Raw genomic sequence first — 23496 nt, forward strand, 5'->3', positions numbered from 1 at the left:
AGAACCTCAACCCCCATTTATACTGAAGGATGGTTCCTTGTTGTCATTTAACTGTCATTAACAAAATCTGTGAGATTATCCATGGGAATTTGTTCAATGCCTCCTCAATGGTTTCCATGGCGACATTTTACGTCCTATCAAACCTATAAAGGCGCTTTGAAGTTTTTAACGAATTTATTCATTAACAAAATGGTGGAAGGATGAGGTAGTCATTAGAAGCCGAGCATCATTCATTTAGATATAAATTATTTGCAATTGAATCCCTGCTTTGATTGGCTAAGCAAGCAAATTTCGCTTGCGTTTCCATAAACCGAAAATATACTTAGACCACGTCTGCTAATGGACTAGTTTCCTGATTGGCTGATAACAGAATGGGCGGGGCTTGTGTTGCATGAGGCCACTGATTTTGTACTGTTTCTATAGTTTCGTTTATGTCACTGATTAAACAAGTAGTCTGTGCACATCGCTGTTATGTTTATACATCCATAAACGCAAACTAAATACTAATAAACTAGCACGCCTACCGGAGGTAAAACAATTGTAATGGATGACACACATGTAGCGCCTATGTCACCAGACTCCAGTAGTGCCATCAGTAGGATTGCCAACACGGTTAGGGTAGAACATATTGCCAAAACAAAAAGTTTAATTGCGAAAATAAGTGAGCTTGAACCTCTAACCATAATCTTCTTACGATGACTTATTGTTATCGAAGTAGGTGACAGGTGCCCAACGGACACCATATTTAATTGTACGTAGAAACGTTCTTGGTAAAAATGTCAATGTTTACATTTCTCGAGACCCGTGAAGATCCGGGGTGGAATTGGTCTTCAGCAACCCATGCTTGCCGTGAAAGGCGACTATGCTTGTCATAGGAGGCGACTAACGGGATCGGGTGGTCAGGCTCATGCATGTCAATGTATCCCAATTGCATGGATCGATGCTCATGATGTCAATCAATCGATTGCTTGGTCCAGACTCGATTATATACAGACCTCTGTCATATAGCTGGAATATTGCTGAGTGCGGCGTTAAACAACAAACAACTAAACAAACGTTTCTCAAATTTCTAAATCAAACAACCACATAATTTGCAAATAGATCTGAATAAACTGTGTCAGCAGTGAGTTTTGTTACTCCAAATTGAAAGCTCAATGCAAGTTGCTGGTGGTTTATTAGTCCGATTCCCTAAGCTTTCAAATATTTCATTTATGGCATATCGCTTCTCAGATATTTGCAGGCTTGGAATATTTCCCATTGAACACTTTAGGATACCAATGATGGAATGCGGACATCTAAAATATAATAGAGATTTTATTATACGCCATAATATTCCATGGGAAGGTTAAATAACAAGGAGAGTAATTCCTGAAATATGCCAGTCACACATACCGCTTTAAACACAGTCATGATCGATACCGACAAAAAGAAAGGTTATATGAATGACTTGCATTATCTGTGTGTTAATTGTAGTAATGCGGACCAAGCATCGCAATGAGGTCATCGCGCAAACGGAACATATCCATCCTATACACAATCAAGAACTGGAAATCCTGAAATCTTGTTCCGTTGATCTTCTGCTGTGTCTGTATTAGATATTTTCGCTGTTATAATTTCAGTGTTAATCCTGCTGATAAACTGCGCCAGCGTTAAAGTGGCAACCAAAGTCCAGAACATTCTGACCGGAAGTAAATTGGTCGCCATTGCCATTATATCCATTGGGGGGATCTACAAGATATCTACAGGTGAGAAGGAGTCAATACCTGGCGATTGAGAGGTTAAGGTGAGGTGAAATGGAGTTTTACGTCGCGTTCAAGATGATTGTACTTATATAGCGACGTGCATGCACGTGTGTGTCTCTGTGTGTGGCTGCTTGTACTAGTCTGAACAAATGCCAATTTTATAGTGCTAGCACTCTGAGATACCATGCTGCAGTTAAACATAAATACGCCAATCAGAAACAGTAAACTGACTCTGAGCTGACCAGCCTTGTTTTAGACCCTTACTGCCGAGCGCCAGGCAGGGTTATAACAAGTGCCATCTTTTAACGTCTTTTGGCATGACGCGGTCGAGGATCGAACCCCGACCTTCCGCTCTCCGGGTAGACTTTCTACCACTAGACCATGGAGGCGGTCCTTCCGGACGATTACTCCTGGGTACACTTACGTGTATACAATGTAACTTTATTCCGTTAACAGCATTCGTTAATCCGGATAGATAGTTCCAATGGAAACGCTACCTTTGTGATTAATGAAATTTCACTGTATATCAAACACATAATATATCGGTAAATTGAGCAAACTTCACTTTTCGGCTTATTTCATCCTCAGAGGATCTTGCATCTGTGAACATGTGTAATCTTTGTTCGTCCTTCGAGTGTAATGGTAATGGCTCTTGAGCGCCACATGTGATAATTAGGAGGAAAGGTCCAAGGACCAGGTTGGGCATAGACACGGTTCATTGACACAGTGGCTTTCCAGGTACCAGGCAACTGCAGCTTGTACAATATTTGTACAATTTGTAACAACCTGGAAGGTTATACAATTTGAAAACCACTGGAAGGTTATGAAATCTGCCGTACGTTGGAAGCTATAACGATCTGTCTTACACTGGAAGGTTATAAAATCTGCCATACACTAGAAGCTAAAACTATCTGTAGTACACTGGAAAGTTATAAAATCTGCCGTATGTTGGAAGCTATAACGATCTGTCTTAAACTGGAAGGTTATAAAATCTGCCGTATGTTGGAAGCTATAACGATCTGTAGTACACTGGAAGGTTATAAAATCGGCCGTATGTTGGAAGCTATAACGATCTGTAGTACACTGGAAGGTTATAAAATCGGCCGTATGTTGGAAGCTAAAACGAGCTGTAGTACACTGGAAGGTTATAAAATCTGCCGTATGTTTGAAGCTAAAACTATCTGTAGTACACTTGAAGGTTATAAAATCTGCCGTATGTTGGAAGCTAAAACGATCTGTCTTACACTGGAAGGTTATAAAATCTGCCGTATGTTGGAAGCTATAACGATCTGTAGTACACTGGAAGGTTATAAAATCTGCCGTTTGTTGGAAGCTATAACGAGCTGTAGTACACTGGAAGGTTATAAAATCTGCCGTATGTTTGAAGCTAAAACGATCTGTCTTACACTGGAAGGTTATAAAATCTGTCGTATGTTGGAAGCTATAACGATCTGTCTTACACTGGAAGGTTATAAAATCTGTCGTATGTTGGAAGCTATAACGATCTGTCTTACACTGGAAGGTTATAAAATCTGCCGTATGTTGGAAGCTATAACGATCTGTAGTACACTGGAAGGTTATAAAATCTGTCGTATGTTGGAAGCTATAACGATCTGTCTTACACTGGAAGGTTATAAAATCTGCCGTATGTTGGAAGCTATAACGATCTGTAGTACACTAGAAGGTTATAAAATCTGTCGTACGTTGGAAGCTAAAACGAGCTGTAGTACACTGTAAGGTTATAAAATCGGCCGTATGTTGGAAGCTAAAACGAGCTGTCGTACACTGGAAGGATATACGATTCGCGAATCGTTGGAAAGGTATTCAGATTGTAATACGTTGGAAACTTATTCTGTGTATAATTCACTTGAACCCTTTACAGTGTGTAATTCCCTGGAAGGTTACCAAATTTGTAATTCATTGGAAAATTATATTGTCTGAAATGCACTGGACCTTATACAATCTGTAATACACTGGAAAGTTATAAAATTTGAAATTCACGGGAACTTATACAGTGTATAATTCATTGGGAACATATACAGTGTGTAATTCATTGGGAACATATATAGTGTGTAATACCCTGGGAACATATATAGTGTGTAATACCCTGGGAACATATATAGTGTGTAATACCCTGGGAACATATATAGTGTGTAATACCCTGGGAACATATATAGTGTGTAATACCCTGGGAACATATATAGTTTGTAATACCCTGGGAACATATATAGTTTGTAATACCCTGGGAACATATATAGTGTGTAATACCCTGGGAACAAATACAGTTTGTAATACCCTGGGAACATATATAGTGTGTAATACCCTGGGAACATATATAGTGTGTAATACCCTGGGAACATATATAGTGTGTAATACCCTGGGAACATATATAGTGTGTAATACCCTGGGAACATATACAGTTTGTAATACCCTGGGAACATATATAGTGTGTAATACCCTGGGAACATATATAGTTTGTAATACCCTGGGAACATATATAGTGTGTAATACCCTGGGAACATATATAGTGTGTAATACCCTGGGAACATATATAGTTTGTAATACCCTGGGAACATATATAGTGTGTAATACCCTGGGAACAAATATAGTTTGTAATACCCTGGGAACATATATAGTGTGTAATACCCTGGGAACATATATAGTGTGTAATACCCTGGGAACATATATAGTGTGTAATACCCTGGGAACATATATAGTTTGTAATACCCTGGGAACATATATAGTGTGTAATACCCTGGGAACATATATAGTGTGTAATACCCTGGGAACAAATACAGTTTGTAATACCCTGGGAACATATATAGTGTGTAATACCCTGGGAACATATATAGTGTGTAATACCCTGGGAACATATACAGTTTGTAATACCCTGGGAACATATCCAGTTTGTAATACCCTGGGAACATATATAGTGTGTAATACCCTGGGAACATATATAGTGTGTAATACCCTGGGAACATATATAGTGTGTAATACCCTGGGAACATATACAGTTTGTAATACCCTGGGAACATATACAGTTTGTAATACCCTGGGAACATATATAGTGTGTAATACCCTGGGAACATATATAGTGTGTAATACCCTGGGAACATATATAGTGTGTAATACCCTGGGAACATATATAGTGTGTAATACCCTGGGAACATATATAGTGTGTAATACCCTGGGAACATATATAGTGTGTAAAACCCTGGGAACATATATAGTGTGTAATACCCTGGGAACATATATAGTGTGTAATACCCTGGGAACATATATAGTGTGTAATACCCTGGGAACATATATAGTTTGTAATACCCTGGGAACATATATAGTGTGTAATACCCTGGGAACATATACAGTTTGTAATACCCTGGGAACATATATAGTGTGTAATACCCTGGGAACATATATAGTGTGTAATACCCTGGGAACATATATAGTTTGTAATACCCTGGGAACATATATAGTGTGTAATACCCTGGGAACATATACAGTTTGTAATACCCTGGGAACATATATAGTGTGTAATACCCTGGGAACATATAAAGTGTGTAATACCCTGGGAACATATATAGTGTGTAATACCCTGGGAACATATATAGTGTGTAATACCCTGGGAACATATATAGTTTGTAATACCCTGGGAACATATATAGTGTGTAATACCCTGGGAACATATATAGTGTGTAATACACTGGGAACAAATACAGTTTGTAATACACCGAGGCTATTTTATGTGTCGAGTGAAATATCATGTTTCTCTCATCGAGTGACTGGTTGAGAGAAATATGATTTTTCATTTGACACATTGAATTTCCTATTTATTATATACTTTTTGTGTAGTTGTCTACCGGAAAATTATTTTTCTGCATTACAAATGTAAAACCTTGAGATTTCAATTCTCCCTACCTAACACGCATTGACTTTCCATCACCCTTGTAATATCGACTTAAAAAGTAGTTTCGAGATTGCAAAATCTTTAACATAATAATAAAAATAATAAACACATATTTGAAGTCAGTAATTCTTTATCATACATTTGATATAATTATATACAAAATCAACATCAGCAGAAAAGCTACGAGACAAAAGCTGGGAACTTATACAGTGTGTAATAGACTGGGAACGTATACAGTGTGTAATACACTGGAAACTTATACAGTGTGTAATACACTGGAAACTTATACAGGGTGTAATACACTGGAAACTTATACAGTGTGTAATACACTGGGAACTTATACAGTGTGTAACACACTGGGAACTTATACAGTGTGTAATACACTGGAAACTTATACAGTGTGTAATACACTGGGAACTTATACAGTGTGTAATACACTTGGAACTTATACAGGGTGTAATACACTGGAAACTTATACAGTGTGTAATACACTGGAAACTTATACAGTGTGTAATACACTGGGAACTTATACAGGGTGTAATACACTGGGAACTTATACAGTGTGTAATACACTGGGAACTTATACAGTGTGTAATACACTGGGAACTTATACAGGGTGTAATACACTGGGAACTTATACAGTGTGTAATACACTGGGAACTTATACAGGGTGTAATACACTGGGAACTTATACAGTGTGTAATACACTGGGAACTTATACAGGGTGTAATACACTGGAAACTTATACAGGATCAGCAGCCAACCCTAACGCCTTATTGTCATGATAATGTAGAAACTACACTGAATGATTTTGTATGATTAATATTAGATGCAGCTAATCGTATAAACAGACTTCAATGTGAACGCCAGTCACCCATATCATTGAGTTTACATAACCCAACTCGAGGCGAGGAGGGCATTAGGAGTGAGTGAAAGAGTTGGGTTTAACAACACTTTTCACAGTATTCTAGTTATATCACGGCGTGTCAGCTTAATGTGGGAGGGAAGCCTGAAGTGATAAAGGTCTCAGACGTTGTGACGTTAACCTAATTCACAGACACCATGTATCGAACGTTGCTTCAAAATATCAAAGTGCACTGTCTACCCCAAAACCTGCAATTACATATGACATGCCTTTAGGTGTGCCTGTTGAAATGACAGTGTGTGCAATAAAGTAAACAGTATTTCGACAAGGAGCATATATGCGTGTTTTGTCAAAAAATTGGACGTCTACACTATTTGATAGTTCAAGATACATGTATGTCATTTACAGATATTTATATACTAGCCAATCATACAACAAAAAAGTACCATCAACTTTAAATAGTAAAAAAAATGAGAATACTTTGGTTAGGTTTAGACTAGATAGAACGATAGAAGAGAAATAAAATTCAACATTGGATGAAGACGGCCGCTGCCAAATTATTTGAGACCTCAGATTTTAATCCCTTCTGAACCTGTCATTGAGGTGATCAATAGTTTATACTCCACATATGTGTGAATCCTAAAATAATTTATAGAAAAATCCACCCCCGTTAAGTCGTTTCAGGGGCGGTGGAGTAGCCTTGAGATTTAAGTGTTCGCTCGGGGTCGATTCCCCACATGGGTACACTGTGTCAAGTCCATTTCTGGTTTCCCCAATGATACAGCTTGGATATCGCTAAAAGTGGCGCAAATGCTATTAATTTCAGTGATCATATATGCTGGGAGCATACCGGTCTCCAGAATAAAGCGCGATGCTTTCCAGAGCACACACTCTGAATATCTATATGAAGGAAATGCCATCCCTTTGCCATAAACCCACGAAGAGTAATTTAGAAGGCTGTCAGCTACACGTATTCGATGTTAATTGCATGTTAGACGTGGCGACCATGACGTATAGCAACATATGTCTAACGTGCCAGTGACGTGTATTCCGCCATCATGGTGACAGTATATTACTCTCGGCGTATTTCAGCCGTGTAGCACGTGGTAGCGAAACGCGATAGCACTGGACGCACTTGCAGGTAGTTGGGTCTGTCAGCCGAGAAATATCACATGTCCAACTTTGGGTCGCTTTTACTTTCCTGGTCACCTGTGGGTCAATTGTCCAACAATTGATAACTGATAGCCGGATCATAAGATCCATGTATGATAAGATCCCATGGTTGACAGGGAATTTTGAATAAGGCGATGATAGTCGGTAGGATGAAAAAGCCAGGTAATCTGCTCTAGATACAACGATGTCACATACCTGCTGGCACAGGAAATTGATATCATTATGTAGATACTAAATAATGGCATAAAGCAATCATTTTCACATTAATTGGTGAAACTGGACATTTAGATGCGTTCTTCAATGACATAGTACATACCTCACACACGGGTGAATACAATCGTCTTCTCCCAGTCCTTATATAGAAATTGTATCCCTTTTCACTCCTCTAACCTTTGAGGAGTTCCTTCTCTAATCTCAATTATATTTGCTTTGTGAATAATAAATCTTTTTACACTGTAAGTTGTGGCAGGATGAAGAGGGGTGTATGGGGTATTATGCGTCCCGCGTAAGGTTTAATAGCACGAGCCGGTTATTACCCTCCAAGGCGGGTGACACAGTGTTTTATCGAAATTGTATCCCTTTTAACTCCTCTATGATATACAACAGGTTCTACCATAAACTTAAATGCCGAGTATAAATCATATCTACTCCTTGATTGTAGACTACCTAACCACTCTTGAGGTAACATATCGCTAACTCTTTGTTTGAAATCCACCAGAAATAGTTGAACGCTGCCCACTCTCCTGGAAGCAAAACCAAATCTAAACTGGACAACACATTCTTGACATAAGCACAATCCAAGACATAAAGTATATCATATGCCTTAGTAGTATATCTATTGCTGGGCATATGTATAAAGCGAACTAATCCAAAACTAAATACACCTTAGCAAAGAATTATAATGTTTAGGGTATCTTCCACATTCTCCCAAATCACAGCATTTGGAGTTATATTACTCATATGCCGTAAATGTTTACAAGCAATACATTGTAGAAAATGTATTCAGATCCTAAACACAAACCTAAACAAGTTACTTATTCCATACTTTTCTAGTTTAGGTCAAAACATGTTTAGGATTGTGTTTAACAGGTAAAGGTGTTCAGGGTTTAAATGTGGGAAAGACCCGTACACCCGCATTGAGACCTTGATACTATACCTCCATTGTAGGTAATTATACGCGCTTTCAATGGCTTTTAGCGTTAAATGGGGATGCAGAAGTAGGGGGTGTAATTAAAAAAATTAAGGATCTATCGTAGTAATCAGACATACTTTCATTATCAGCTTCAGTTTCCTGAATGAGACAAATACTAATATTAATACAGCAACATTTATAAACACAACACTAAACCAAAACACACAAAACCTCGGCGGGATACGAACCTGCATCGTTTGTAATCCTTCACGCTACCACCTGTGCTACGGAGACAATTTTCCTTGTCACCATAAACCTTGCTATTTGTACATGTTTATTTTAACATTGTACCAAGTTTGTTGGTCGTATTTGTGTGATGCACTTACCTGTGACTCTGATTTGCAGACCTAATTTCAATATATATTATACATCTTATCCATATATACATATTGCATAATGATATGCATTTTATTCAAACATGTTTAAATTCTAAACATGTTTAAAGGAGTTTAAATTCTAAACATGTTTAGATTATGGGATGGTGTGCTCAGGTGGTGTTTAGGCTGTGTGTCGACTCCAAACGAATTTAGCTAGAACACACCAAACGTGTTTTCCGTTTTGGATTTAAACAAATTTCTAAACGTGTTTGGATCTAAACATGGCTTGTATATGTTAACATTCTAAACACATTTTACCAGAAGAGTAAACTTGGCATTATTTGAATCAGAAAAGAAGTAAATAATGTATGGAAATTGGTTATAACAATACATCGTATTGAGCATATCAAGTAATGCTTCCCTGGCCTTTAAATTAATGTCAACTGTTTTCTGCAGCAGTTCACGTCTATTACACGAATGTTAACTGTTTGCTTCAGCAGGTCACGTCTATTACACGAATGTTAACTGTTTGCTGCAGCAGGTCACGTCTATTACACGAATGTTAACTGTTTGCTGCAACAGGTCACGTCTATTACACGAATGTTAACTGTTTGCTGCAACAGGTCACGTCTATTACATGAATGTTAACTGTTTGCTGCAGCAGGTCACGTCTATTACACGAATGTTAACTGTTTGCTGCAGCAGTTCACGTCTATTACACGAATGTTAACTGTTTACTGCAGCAGGTCACGTCTTTTTCACGAATGTTAACTGTTTGCTGCAGCAGTTCACGTCTATTACACGAATGTTAACTGTTTGCTGCAGCAGTTCACGTCTATTACATGATTGTTAACTGTTTGCTGCAGCAGGTCACGTCTATTACACGAATGTTAACTGTTTCCTGCAACAGGTCACGTCTATTACACGAATGTTAACTGTTTGCTGCAACAAGTCACGTCTATTACACGAATGTTAACTGTTTGCTGCAGCAGTTCACGTCTATTACACGAATGTTAACTGTTTGCTGCAGCAGGTCACGTCTATTACACGAATGTTACCTTTTTTGCTGCAACAGGTCACGTCTATTACACGAATGTTAACTGTTTGCTGCAACAGGTCACGTCTATTACACGAATGTTAACTGTTTGCTGCAACAGGTCACGTCTATTACACGAATGTTAACTGTTTACTGCAGCAGGTCACGTCTATTACACGAATGTTAACTGTTTGTTGCAACAAGTCACGTCTATTACATCAATGTTAACTGTTTGCTGTTGCAGGGAACGCGTCTTATATCGCCGAGGGCTTCCAGGACACAGAGAGCAACCCGTCCATCATCGCACTGGCTTTCTACAACGGCTTGTGGGCATATGACGGATGGTGAGGTGCAAACGTTGCTTCCGTTCACAATATCACGGTATAGTGTAACATATTGACACACGTGGGGACAGCATTACGAAAAATACCCTGGATCTCTTCTCTACCGAGTAAAATTCGAAAAGCATTACGCTAAAAACAGTCAAATTATGAACGAGAGAAATTCTGTGAAATAAACGATATGATCATGACGGATTGGGGTGGTGACGTTACTTCACTTCCGAACTGAAGCTGGGGTGACGAATAGGGGTAGTGGATATTTATCATAATGAATGAAGATAGAAGGGGCTGTCATGTATTACATGGGGTGGTGGTTCAGAGCTTTTTTATGTATTATTAAATAGTAACCTTCCCCTAATGCTTGTCATATTTTTGGATGACCCACTTCATGTCGCTTTACATTTATCCCTCCCTCCCTCATATATAATTATGTATACTATTTTAAGACCCTACCATAGAAACGGTCATATTTTTTGGTGACCCTACCTCCATTCCATCTGACCCTAGTTCCCTATTATAAATAACCGGTCCATAATACGGGATAATCGGTGAGAAGGAATGTATACAAGTCTGTCGTAGTGAGATATGAGAAACTTCCTGATATTGTCAGACGAAAATTACAAGTTTGTTTGTTTGTTTGTTGTTTAAAGCCGCGCTCAGCAATATTCCAGCTATATTACGGCGGTCTGTAAATAACCGAGTCTGGACCAGACAATCCAGTGATTGACATCATCAGCATCGACCCACGCGATTGGGATACGATGACATGCATCAACAAAGTCAGCGAGCCTGTCCACCCGATCCCGTTAGTCCCCTCTCACGACAAGCATAGTCGCCTTTTACGGATGGGTTGCTGAAGACCTATTCTACCCCGGATCTTCACGGGTCGAAAATTACCAGTAGGAATGTTGGCACCTGAGCTCTGCGTTCAGTACATACCTTGGGAAGTTATTTCCCCAGAGCTAGTACCGAGAAGGTTCCGGGAAGAATAGGAACGTATCAATCGATCAATGTTTATTGTGTCAAGGCCAACTGATCAATAATCCGCACCATCACAATAGTCAAATCTTGTAGCACATACACTTTTACATCACATCACCACGAATTGTTAAGGGCATGTAGATATTTTCCTAACATGAATAATCAATCAGTGTTTGCAAACAGGGTACAGCCATATTACCTATTGTAATTGTCAGGAGTTCGCAACAGCCTGGTTCCCTGCGTATGCTGCGCTGGAGCTACATTGGGCGCAGCATACCCAGGGAACCAGGCTGAAGTTCGTAATTATTCATTATAATGGGCTATGAAGAAGAATATGTTCTTCATCTTTAATGACGTTACACAATGAGACAATCAGACAATCCAGGATTGCCATCTTGAACATCGATCCACGCAGTTGGGACACGATGACACGCAATAAAACACCGGTCCATTTAGTCGCCTCTTTTCGACAGGCACTGGTTGCTGGGTCCTATGCATTTACCCACATTCCCACGTATGAAGAGCCCTTAAAACCTACAGTGGTCTAAAGATTACAAAATTCCTGAGTGGGCGGAACTTAAATGACAATAAACTACATGTTATAAACCTGGTGTGCAGGTGTGCAGGTGTGTTGCGAATGAAACAGCCGAGACGGCGATGCGTTCGTTAGACGTCAACTAGTTTTGTGGAAGATAGTGTCACGTGATCACATAAGCTCCTCCCATTCATTGTACACTTAAGACCATTATAGGTTTGAGGGCACAACACACGTACTGGCTCTTTAGTGGGAATTTCACCTTGATCTATGGCTGGCGAGAAGGGAAGGTGTGAAGTGTCTGTTTCAGCGTGTCATCTTGTTAAACAACGCTCGAACTATTAACAGCTCCCATTCATCATGTCATACACTACTGGCATCTGGCATATGAACATGATGTCCACAGACATCAGAGCCCACTCAGGACATTCACCGCAAATAAAATAGATAGTTTACGTGCGCTTCAAGTTTAAGAATGGATGTTGTAGGTTGCTGAAGACCCATTTTACTCCGGATCTTCACGGGTTTTAAGAATAGATGAAAATTCGGAAAACGTTGAACATGTTCATAGTATCCTATATATATCTAAATAAACACATCCATTTTCAGGAATAACCTCAACTTTGTCACGGAGGAATTAAAGAATCCACGAAGGTATGCGGTTTATCTGAGTAACTATATATAGCTGACAATCGTAAGCAAGGGGGATTTATTGTGCCACATGTTTAACACACTTCAATTTATCTTTCAGTAACTGTTAAAACTATATCCATGTGATATTCGTAACATTTCTTTTGTGGCGTCACTTTTATAGTGTCACGGTGTGCACAGTACATATAACGTTCTTTTGCACAGGCAAAAATGCAAAACTCAGATACTCCATGACACAGCACAGCTTAAAGTGTGAAAACATATATAATATAATATGATATTTTTTACAGTGTGGAATATGTTTGAGAGACTGATATTTCTCATGCGGTAACCATAGAACATTCCGAGCAAGAGTACATATGGGTGATATGACGCATTTAATGGAATAGGACGAACTAACATGAAATAAAGTATGCAACTAACTTCTTAATAACCAGCGAGACTCTTTCTTATTAACGTATTCATTCATATCCATTCATAAATTCATAGATTAAGGTTAAACGTCGCCTCCAAGATTATTGCACATATATAGCGACGTGCATGCACCTGTGTGTGTGTGTGTGTGTGTGTGTGTGTGTGTGTGTGTGTGTGTGTGTGTGTGTGTGAGAGACTGTTTTTACTAGTCCGGACTGATGCCGATTTATAGTGCTAGCCCACTGAGATACCATGCCGCAGTTTAAACATGGACCCCCCCTTTCAGTCGACCAGTCCTTGTTTTATCCCCTTAATGCCGAGCGCCAGACAGGGTAACAACAAGTATCTTCTTTAAACGTCTTTTGGTGTGACGCGGCCGGGGATCGAACCTCGTACCTTCAGCTCTCCGGGCGGACGCTCTACCACTAGACCACGGAGGCGGTCCCCTGGCGATTGAGAAACCATATCAGCCTGTCGTTAGCGTTTTCAGTTTAACCGTGAATGTGAATAATCAGGGGATCAAGGGGCAAAAAAGGAAATACCACCTTACAGGGAAGGATCCCCGGGAGTCCAAACCGACCCTGTGTGTATAGTTGTCTCCAGGAACCAATGTTGGTGACCTGTGGATCTATGTCTCCAGGAACCACTGTTAGCGACCTGTTGATATATGTCTCCAGGAACCGATGTTTGTGACCTATGTCTATATGTCTCCACGAACCAATGTTAGCGACCTGTGTATATATGTCTCCAGGAACCACTGTTGGCGACCTGTTTATATATGTCTCCAGGAACCACTGTTAGCGACCTGTGTATATATGTCTCCAGGAACCACTGTTAGCGACCTGTGTATATATGTCTCCAGGAACCACTGTTAGCGACCTGTGTATATATGTCTCCAGGAACCACTGATGGCGACCTGTGTATACATATCTCCAGGAACCACTGTTAGCGACCTGTGTATACATGTCTCAAGGAACCACTGTAAGTGACCTGTGTATACATGTCTCCAGGAACCACTGTAAGTGACCTGTGTATACATGTCTCCAGGAACCAATGTAAGTGACCTGTGTATACATGTCTCCAGGAACCACTGTTAGCGACCTGTGTATACATGTCTCCAGGAACCACTGTTAGCGACCTGTGTATACATGTCTCCAGGAACCAATGTAAGTGACCTTTGTATACATGTCTCCAGGAACCACTGTAAGTGACCTGTGTATACATGTCTCCAGGAACCAATGTAAGTGACCTGTGTATACATGTCTCCAGGAACCACTGTTAGCGACCTGTGTATACATGTCTCCAGGAACCACTGTAAGTGACCTGTGTATACATGTCTCCAGGAACTAATGTTAGCGACCGTGTGTATAAAAATGTCCACAGAAACCATTGTCAGCATTTAGTAGAAATTCAGGTCACTGTTTCAGAAATCTGCCTCTAGCCATTATATTTGGTATTCCGCTGACGACGATATGCTACGTCCTCGTCAACATAGGCTACTTTAGCGTCATCTCGAAGGAGGAAGTCCTGCTCATTGATGCCGTGGCAGTGGTAAGTCCATGTACACGTATGTTGTTAGAATTGATATCGAATTTGTAGTGGTAGACGAAGTGTAGGAACCACTTTTAATACTCAAGCTGATACTGGTCGAGTCACCACAACCAAACTTAGCGACCTTTACTGAAACACAAAAACCCACTGTGTGACACGAATAGCTCCCTTCATAAGACTTTTAGTCTGCTTGGATGTGGTTGCGTGTGTAAATTAAAGTGTCAGCTTCAGTTCATACACTGTAAAAGATTATTAGAAATGGGTTTCAGTTCTAAACGGAATACACATTTAGTGTGTTTTGTCTTAACGCATTTAGGTCTATGAGCTATCGTCTCACAGCTTAAACACAACCTAAACACAACAGCCCCATAATCTAAACATGTTTCGACTCCACACAGAGATGTTACAGGTTCGCATCCCGCCGAGGTTTAAAATCTCTGTGACCATAAGTATGTTGTTGCTGTGTGACTGATCGTATTTATCTCATACAGGGAGCTGACAATGACAGTATATCTGATTTGTACCATAGACTCTTAACTTTTTTTAAGCTAATACTACCCACCCCGAAATTAATCCAGTTTATATTACCAAAATAGCTCCCCCCTCCTCTCCCCTCTCCCCACACACTCATTTCTGTATCCCTGTTACGCGCTAATAAAACCATAGAAAGCGCCCCTTTTTAAATTACCTACACCGAATTTCAATCTGGTATACACATTTAGAACCTAAACAAGTTAAACTGTTAAACACAATCCTAATCATATTAAGACCTTAACATGTCAAAATTATGGGACAAGGAACATGTTTAAGTTTGTGTTTAGGATCTAAACACAATTTTTACAGTGTACAAAAAAGGACGGAAACACGATTAAACATAATTGATATATTTTTCTTGAGACTACAGGTTGATTGTGGTTGTTTCAACAAAATAATTTTGCATGCGTCCAGAGTACAGTCGATATAGCCCTTCGTGGATTCGAAATAAAGGAGAATGCGCGTCGTTAGATGTATCATGTCTTATAACCCTCTGTCATCATTCATTTTTGTAGCAAAAAGATACATATGTTACGAATAAAATACGTCCATAGTGTTTGATGTTTGACGGTTAGAGCGTAAACATCAACGCCAGAAAATAATCAATCTATTATCTTCCGAAACAGATTCCAATGGACAGTAAAAGGCAAAACAGCGATGAAAATAATATAAATGGATGATTGAAAATCAGTGATGACACCAGGTGTTCGCGAAAGGCTGACCACCCATCCCCATTTCAGACACTTTGGGCCTGAAATCTCCACTGCGTTTTACTTAAACACTCTTTTAACCGCTTAAACCGCTTTTAAAAGATGTATATATTTGTATTATATATTGAATCTTCACATGCATTTACACAGCATGGATATACACAAACAATAATAATATAGCAACGAGGTTAGAAGAAGCTAGAGTAGATATATTCACTTACACATTTGGAGCGTGAAGCGTTTCTGGTAAACTTTCTGTTAAGCAGAGACCATAGATATATATCGCTGTGACATTTGAGTGAAATTTGCTATGCTCTTCTGTCACACAATTTTGTTACATGTTCATTGTGCATGTGTTACAATTCTGTTTACAGACTTGGGGAAACAAAATACTTGGAGTTATGACGTGGATCATCCCGTTTTTTGTCGTTCTGTCCTGCTTCGGCGCAGCCAATGGGTCGCTGTTTGCAAGTGGGAGGTAGGCTCCGTCGCCCATAGGTTGGCTGGTTGGTTGGTTGGTTGGTTGGTTTGTTGGTTAACGCCGCACTCAGCAATATTCCAGCTATATTACGTCGGTCTGTAAATAATCGAGTCTGGACCAGACAATCAAGTGATTAATATCATGAGCATCGATCCACGCAATTGGGATCGATGACATGCATCAACCAAGTCAGCGAGCCTGACCACCCGATCCCGTTAGTCGCCTTTTACGACAAGCATAGTCACCTTTTACGGCAATCATGGGTTGCTGAAGACCTATTCTACCCCGGAATCTTCACGGGTCCGCCCATAGGTTCTACCGACAATACCTTTACTGAGCAAGTGACCCACTGACTGGGGGATATGCCATCCTTGTCGTAAATACACCGATGTTTCATGGTTACTGCAGTTTAACTGCTCGTACATATGTTAGGTACGGATCGGTACCCCCGTGCTTTTGTTTGCGCCGGTCGCCATGTTGGAACTCTATTTTCAGAATATGTTCAAGATATTTAATATAAAAACTTCTAAATAAGTAACTATGCATATATAAGACTAACGAAAATTAAACACAGATGAACAGATAACGCACAATCTGGGCATTTCCTATATTCGCAGCCGAGTCTTCATTGCGGTTACGGAAAGAGGCGAGATTTGCCGATTGCCCTCATTCATGTTTAAGACAAATGTTAATAAGGTTGGTGTGTTATTTTGTTGCCAGATTGTGCTACGTGGCGGCAAGGGAAGGGCATCAGATGCAGGTGCTGTCCTTCATCGATATACACCGACGGACGCCAGTCACGGCACTTATATTTACGGTAAAACCTCTTCGTTATATATCAATATATAATTTCAGCCGAGGCAAACACTGCTACTCGCGGAGAAGCCACACACTGTAAAAGATGTGTTTAGAATGTAAACACATAAAGACACATTAAGGTCTAAAAATGTTTAGGAATGTGTTTAAATAGAATACATATGTGTGCGTGGCTTTGTGGAACAAGGCCTACCAAGAAGAAATTGAACCAGCGAAATATATACTCACGGATAAAAGTAACCGTGCTTCATATAAACCTGTGTAAATGTTATGTTTTTGAAAATGATAACAAAATATTTTGGTAATTTTTTTGTCAGTGTTTTATCAAAACAATTTATTGACAAAACCTAACCCTGGTAGAAATCGACAGAGCGACACGATCTGAAATAGGGGCGGTGTAACAACTCAATTAACAATGTCAGTATCTGGTATGAGGCGAGGCAGCTGCGGCGCATTGAAGATACCAGATGTTTGAACATCCTGGGGATGTTGTTCCAAATGTCGACCAAAGATTGGCCCAAATAAGCTAGTGTTATCGGCAGGTTCTGGTCCTGTCGTTGGCGTCGCACTATCCCATCCAAGGCATGTCCTGTGGGGGAGAGGTCTGGAGAAACAGCTGGCCATGGTAGTACAGCAATGTTATGTTGCCTCAAAAAGCATGTGCAACACGTGGACGGGCATTACGTGACGTACATCCCTGCATTTGCACAAATGGTAGAACATGAGCACCTGTTAGCTAAACAATAATTGTTGTTACATTAAATAACCACGTGTGTAAGTACCATACTCCCAACAAACACACAAACATGCAAATTGTGCGTCATGCAGTAACATACACGTGCAAATTATAAATCACGACCCTACAACCCAAGATATGTACTTCATGAATATGAATTGAAAGATGCATTACTTTTTTCAGAATTTTATTTTTATAGAACTTTATATGAATCAAGGTTACTTTTTTGGTGTTAGTATGGCTACCCAGAGTTTGGCCATGGGCGTAAATATTTCTACTCAGGTCGGCTGTATAAATAATGAATAACCCCTCAAGAAAAAAATATATGTGTCAATGTAATGCGTGTGGATACTGGTAAAGTGATTATTGATACATTGACTACATTCTATTGCAGACAGCTATGGGCATGCTGATGATTCTGCCCAGTGATCTCAGTAGCCTCATCGACTTCTTCGGGTTTGCTGCTTGGCTGTTTTACGGTCTCACCTGTGCTTCGTGTATAGTACTACGCTTCACCCAGCCAGACCTGCCGCGGCCCTACAAGGTTGGTGCTCGTCCACACTACATACAGCCACGCTTAGTGAGAGAGTGACTGAGTGAGGTTTTACGCCGCTTTTAGCAATATTCCAGCAATATCACGGCGGGGACACAACAAATGGGCTTCACACATTGTACCTATGTCGGGAATCGAAGCCGGGTCTTCGGCGTGACGAGCGAACGCTTTAACCACTAGGCTACCCCCCCCCCCCCCCCTAAATGAAAGAGTAATTACAAGTTATTTCATTTTTTCAGTTATTTGACGGTCTGTCAGCTAAATGTGGGAGAAACGACCGTGGTGTTCAAACCCATAAACAAGGCTTGGTGCCGACAAAGCAGGGATCATAATATAGGATTCGAACCCACTCTCAGCGGATCCTGTCACAGTTTTGTATTCAACTCTCTGCACTTTGCACGTTAGGTCAAGAAAACTTTGATTCATAACCAAAATCATAAGCATGAACAGTTTGTTCAAGCAAATGTTTCCCGTAAAAGTATGTATCAAATTTTACCTTGAATTAGAAGAAAAAACAATTTGTCTATTTTTCCGATAGTTCCGAATGTAGTATCTGGATCGGTACCAATAGATGTTCATAGTTGCTGCGTTTTAACGTAACATACGCAAATGAATGTATCATTACCCAATTAAGTTAAGTTGCTTGCGTACAAATACTCATTAAAATAAAAAACAAACGCAATCATATGATGATCCAGAGTGGCCTCTTCAGATTGCATAAGTGGAATTTCCTTACCTTTCTTATTTGTTTATAGAAAGTAGATAAACGTGAAAAAAAAGACAGTTTAAACTCGAAAAGAGTCGCCGAAACACTACAAACTAAAGGTCGAAAACACAACTCTGATACCCGTATGAAATACATCACCATCGAATAACCATTCACTTATGCTCATGATATTAATGACTGGATTGTCTGGTCCAGACTCGATTATTTACAGACCGCCGCCATATAGCTGGCATATTGCTGAATGCGGCGTAAAACAACAAACAGTCAAACAAACAAACATTGTTTGTTTTATTTTAGTCACTATCAAACAAAGATGCATTATTTCTTTTGCCCGGCAGTTTATCTCAAAACGTAGTTAATATTACAGGGGTATTTTAAAAACAATGTCTTTTCATTATCATTGGTTTTAAAATACCAAATAAACTAATAAACTTTGAAAGACCAGAAACACCCAATGCGAATGATTAGGTGTGAGTAAATACTCAATGGCTGAAAATATATTCGGGATCGCTGTCAACATGACCTCGCCTAATACTACAGGACCCGTGAAGATCCGGGGTAGTATAGGTCTTCAGCAACCCATGCTTGCCGTAAAAGGCGACTATGCTTGTCGTAAAAGGCGACTAACGTGATCGGGTGGTCAGGCTCGCTGACTTGGTTGATGCATGTCATCGATCCCAATTGCGTGGATCGATGCTCATGATATCAATTACTGGATTGTCTGGTCCAGACTCGATTATTTACAGACCGCCGTCATATAGCTGGAATATTGCTGAGTGTGGCGTTAAACATCAAACCAACCAACCAACTAATGTTACAGGTTCCCATCGTCGTTCCTATCCTGGTGGTGTTGGCGTCAATATACCTCGTCATCGCTCCCATCATCCAGGATCCCCGGATGGAGTTCTTCTACGCTCTGCTGTTCATCGCCAGCGGATTGCTCTTCTATTTCCCCTTCGTCTACCATAAGTGGTCTCTACCCGGTGTAGGTACGTACAAGCCTCGCTCTGACAATCACATAACTATCTCGGCCTTCATTGAGGAGATTCCATATTGGAAAAGGGAGTTGGATGTGAGTATATCGCGATGTCAAATTGTATTCATAATTAATATGAACCGTAAACATTTTTTTTCTCAAAATCGGCTTGTACGAGATATTGGTGGAGGAGTCGGTCAGTATGCGGTTCATGTAAAATCATGCTACATCACTACTGCACTGCTGCTCGAGGTGGTATGCAGGTACCCATATTCCCGAGGAAAGAGAGTTAACTGACCATAAAAGTCCAGTTTCCACCCTTGCCGAACTAGGCTCATATTATGGAGTTTCATTTTGGCTGGCCTAATGAGTCAATGCATAGTCCAATCAAAATCGCGCACCGAAATCGAAATCCGGTTCGTAAACTGTCGTGCAGATTTCGGTCGATTGCAGGATTTGCAAAGCGTGTGCACCGCCAACTCGTTGTCAACAGTTATTTTCCAAATCTTTTCATGTTTTTAATCAAGGTGCTCACATGATTTGATGCATTTCGCGATGTAAGACCCGTTATATAGATTTTGATTATCGATCAGATCGTCTTGACTGGGCGCCACCATTTTGGGTGAAGCAAACGCAAGTGATACGAGAGGTGGAATCTCATTGGTCCATAGGAGAGGCTTAGAGGGGACATAAATGGTTATAGTCACTGGTGGCGCTACGATCGAGCCCAGTAATTCCAGCCTAGTTCGGCAAGGGTGGAAACTGGACTTTTAAATTCAGTTAACTCTCTTGCTTCGGGAAGATGGCAGGTACCCGAATCATCTTTTCATCTATTTGAAGTTATCGCGTTAAATGAGGAATCTGTGAATCCGTCGTTGTGGAAAGTGGAAACTTTAATGTGCTTGTTTTGTGGCTTTATACTAGTGATCAAATGTTACATAACGCAGCGCACGTAAAATATATTGTTCCCCGTGATGAGGTGTAGCTACAGGTCTTCGGAATGACAGCTATATGACGTCGACCTGTAAATAATTGAGTCTGGACCAGACCAGGTTTTGGTTGATGGGGTGGGAGCTTCAATGTTTTAAGTTATACAAACTAAAATTGTTCATCAGACAAGCTGGATGTTCTGAAAATAATTATGGCTCTTCTTTTCTGAGAAAAAGTGTCTTGAAGCGATGACTAACAAAATATGAAACCGTCTCAAACAAACATCCCAGTCATCACCCCCGTCGCCATAATAGTCAGTGGTAGCTCCCCATCTATACTGTGCCTCTATGGAGTATAGAGACCGGACTCCTTCCATCATCTTCACGAGTCAAGGGAGTTAACTGAAAGTTTAAAAGTCCAGTTTCCACCCTTGTCGAACTAGGCTGGAATTCCTGGGATTGTAGCGCCACTAGTGGCTGTTACGAGTTATGTCCCTCCTATGTCTCTCCTATGGACCAATCAGATTCCACCTCTCGTATCACTTGCATTTGTTTCAAACAAAAAGGCGGCGCCAAGAGAAGACGATCTGATCGACAATCAAAATCTATATTGTGATAAAACGGGTCTTACATCGCGAAGTGCATCAAATCATGTGAGCACCTTGATTAAAAACCTGAAAAGATTTAGAAAATAACTGTTGACAACGAGTTGGCGGTGCACATGCTGTGCAAATCCTGCAATCGACCGAGCTCTTCGTGACAGCTTACGAACCTGATTTCGATTTCGGTTTGCTATTTTGATTGGACTATGCATAGACTCGTTAGTCCAGCCAAAATGTAACTCCATAATACCAGCCTCGTTCGGCAAGGGTGGAAACTGGACTTTTATACTCAGTTAACTCTCTTGCCTCGGGAAGATGCCTTTCATTCAATAAATAATCTTCCTCTACTTCGATGTCATGACAAAGGATCACTCAGTTACGTCCTGGCGGCAGTCCAACATATTGACCATGTATAATTCCCCTCTTGGTGGGAACAATGGCGTTTTTACTTTATGCGTAGGGATAATAATTAATCAGCAGGTCAATAGTGCAGCTTCTGTGGTAGAGAAACAGGACGTGTGTATAAAGAGATAATATTGTTTATCTCTTTACATCGCTGCACGCGGTCACGCTCATGGTCCGTGACCGCGGTCGTGACACTACGTAGGCGTGAATAGATATGTATGGTTATAGCTTTGTAAAAGGTTAGAACGAGCTTTCAAAACTAACAGCTCCACTGACCATAAATAACTTATTGAATCTGCTAGACTGTTATGGAAAGAACCTGATTTGTGTCGTTTTGTGTCTATTGAATGAGAGCCGTCGCACCATGGAGGAACATCCATGGGTTTTCTCCCACAAGGACAATTGACACAAAAAGTGTACCACTATCAACTCAACGAACGAACGGGTTAATCTTTTACCTCAGGAAATCTGTATTTGCAGCACGTTCGGTCCTAAATTTAATTTAACGTGATTAAATCTATAGGTAGCCTCTGCATTGAAAACGCAATATGTTTATGAATAATGATTAATTATTTTATCTTTTCAGATGCATTCACGAGATTTGTACAAATGGTGTTTCAAGTGGCACCTTCACACTCAATACACGACCACTGACGGCCTTTAGTATGTGGTGCAGAACACGAGAGTATAACTGGGTAAAGGTCAACGCTGGATGCTCACAGAAGCAAATCACGTTCTAAGCTCTTAAAGCACCAAGGGCGTGGATGACTATTTCAAAACATGTCCACACATTACGTAGAGACACAGACAGCACGTCCGCCTGGGTCACCTGTCTCTTCATTCAGTTTCCATGACAGTCGTTCATGACAGTACTCATCACCTGTTAATATGCCATTTTCCTCACAGTTCGAGTCATGTGTCATTACTCGTGTCAAATTTATGACTGATTGTCGGACTTATTATTCAGCGAATCGATGTTAATCAGTCTGTCACCGATATCAGTGAAATGGAACACGGGGCTGATGTAACATTGACCTTCTACGAATACAACTTTATGACGGTGTGGGATTTATATCGAAACGTCGCTAAATGCAATAAACCAGAAGTTGTTATCCATAAAGTTGTACGTTTTGTCATTTTGGGATAAACAAATATTGTATATGGGGCAATGTCAATTGAAATTTATGCTGATGTTCATCCGTATTCAACCGGAAGGTCGGACTATCAATGTTGACAAGTGTTTCAAGACGGTTGGGCAGTGAGTGAGTTTGGTTGAACACTGTCAGTATTCCAGATATTATATTACGGCGTGTCAGCTTAATGTT

The 23496-nt window shown here is 40.2% G+C and overlaps 1 protein-coding gene across 2 annotated transcripts in view; it reads left to right on the forward strand.

The window, feature by feature from the left end:
• The window catches only part of LOC124135352 (b(0,+)-type amino acid transporter 1-like), a 37627-nt gene extending 14333 nt beyond the window's left edge, over nt 1-23294 (forward strand). For both annotated transcript variants that reach the window (XM_046500646.2, XM_046500647.2), the window contains exons 5-13: nt 1620-1745; nt 10474-10573; nt 12696-12740; nt 14579-14702; nt 16321-16424; nt 17148-17244; nt 18374-18523; nt 20080-20248; nt 22758-23294. In XM_046500646.2, the coding sequence (XP_046356602.1) occupies nt 1620-1745; nt 10474-10573; nt 12696-12740; nt 14579-14702; nt 16321-16424; nt 17148-17244; nt 18374-18523; nt 20080-20248; nt 22758-22825 (983 nt within the window). In that variant the 3' untranslated portion in view covers nt 22826-23294. The remainder of the gene's footprint in view (nt 1-1619; nt 1746-10473; nt 10574-12695; nt 12741-14578; nt 14703-16320; nt 16425-17147; nt 17245-18373; nt 18524-20079; nt 20249-22757) is intronic.
• Nucleotides 23295-23496: the final 202 nt, after the last annotated feature.

Source organism: Haliotis rufescens, unplaced genomic scaffold (assembly GCF_023055435.1).
Source record: "Haliotis rufescens isolate VD_foot unplaced genomic scaffold, xgHalRufe1.0.p SCAF_19, whole genome shotgun sequence".
Classification (NCBI taxonomy): Eukaryota; Metazoa; Mollusca; class Gastropoda; order Lepetellida; family Haliotidae; genus Haliotis; species Haliotis rufescens.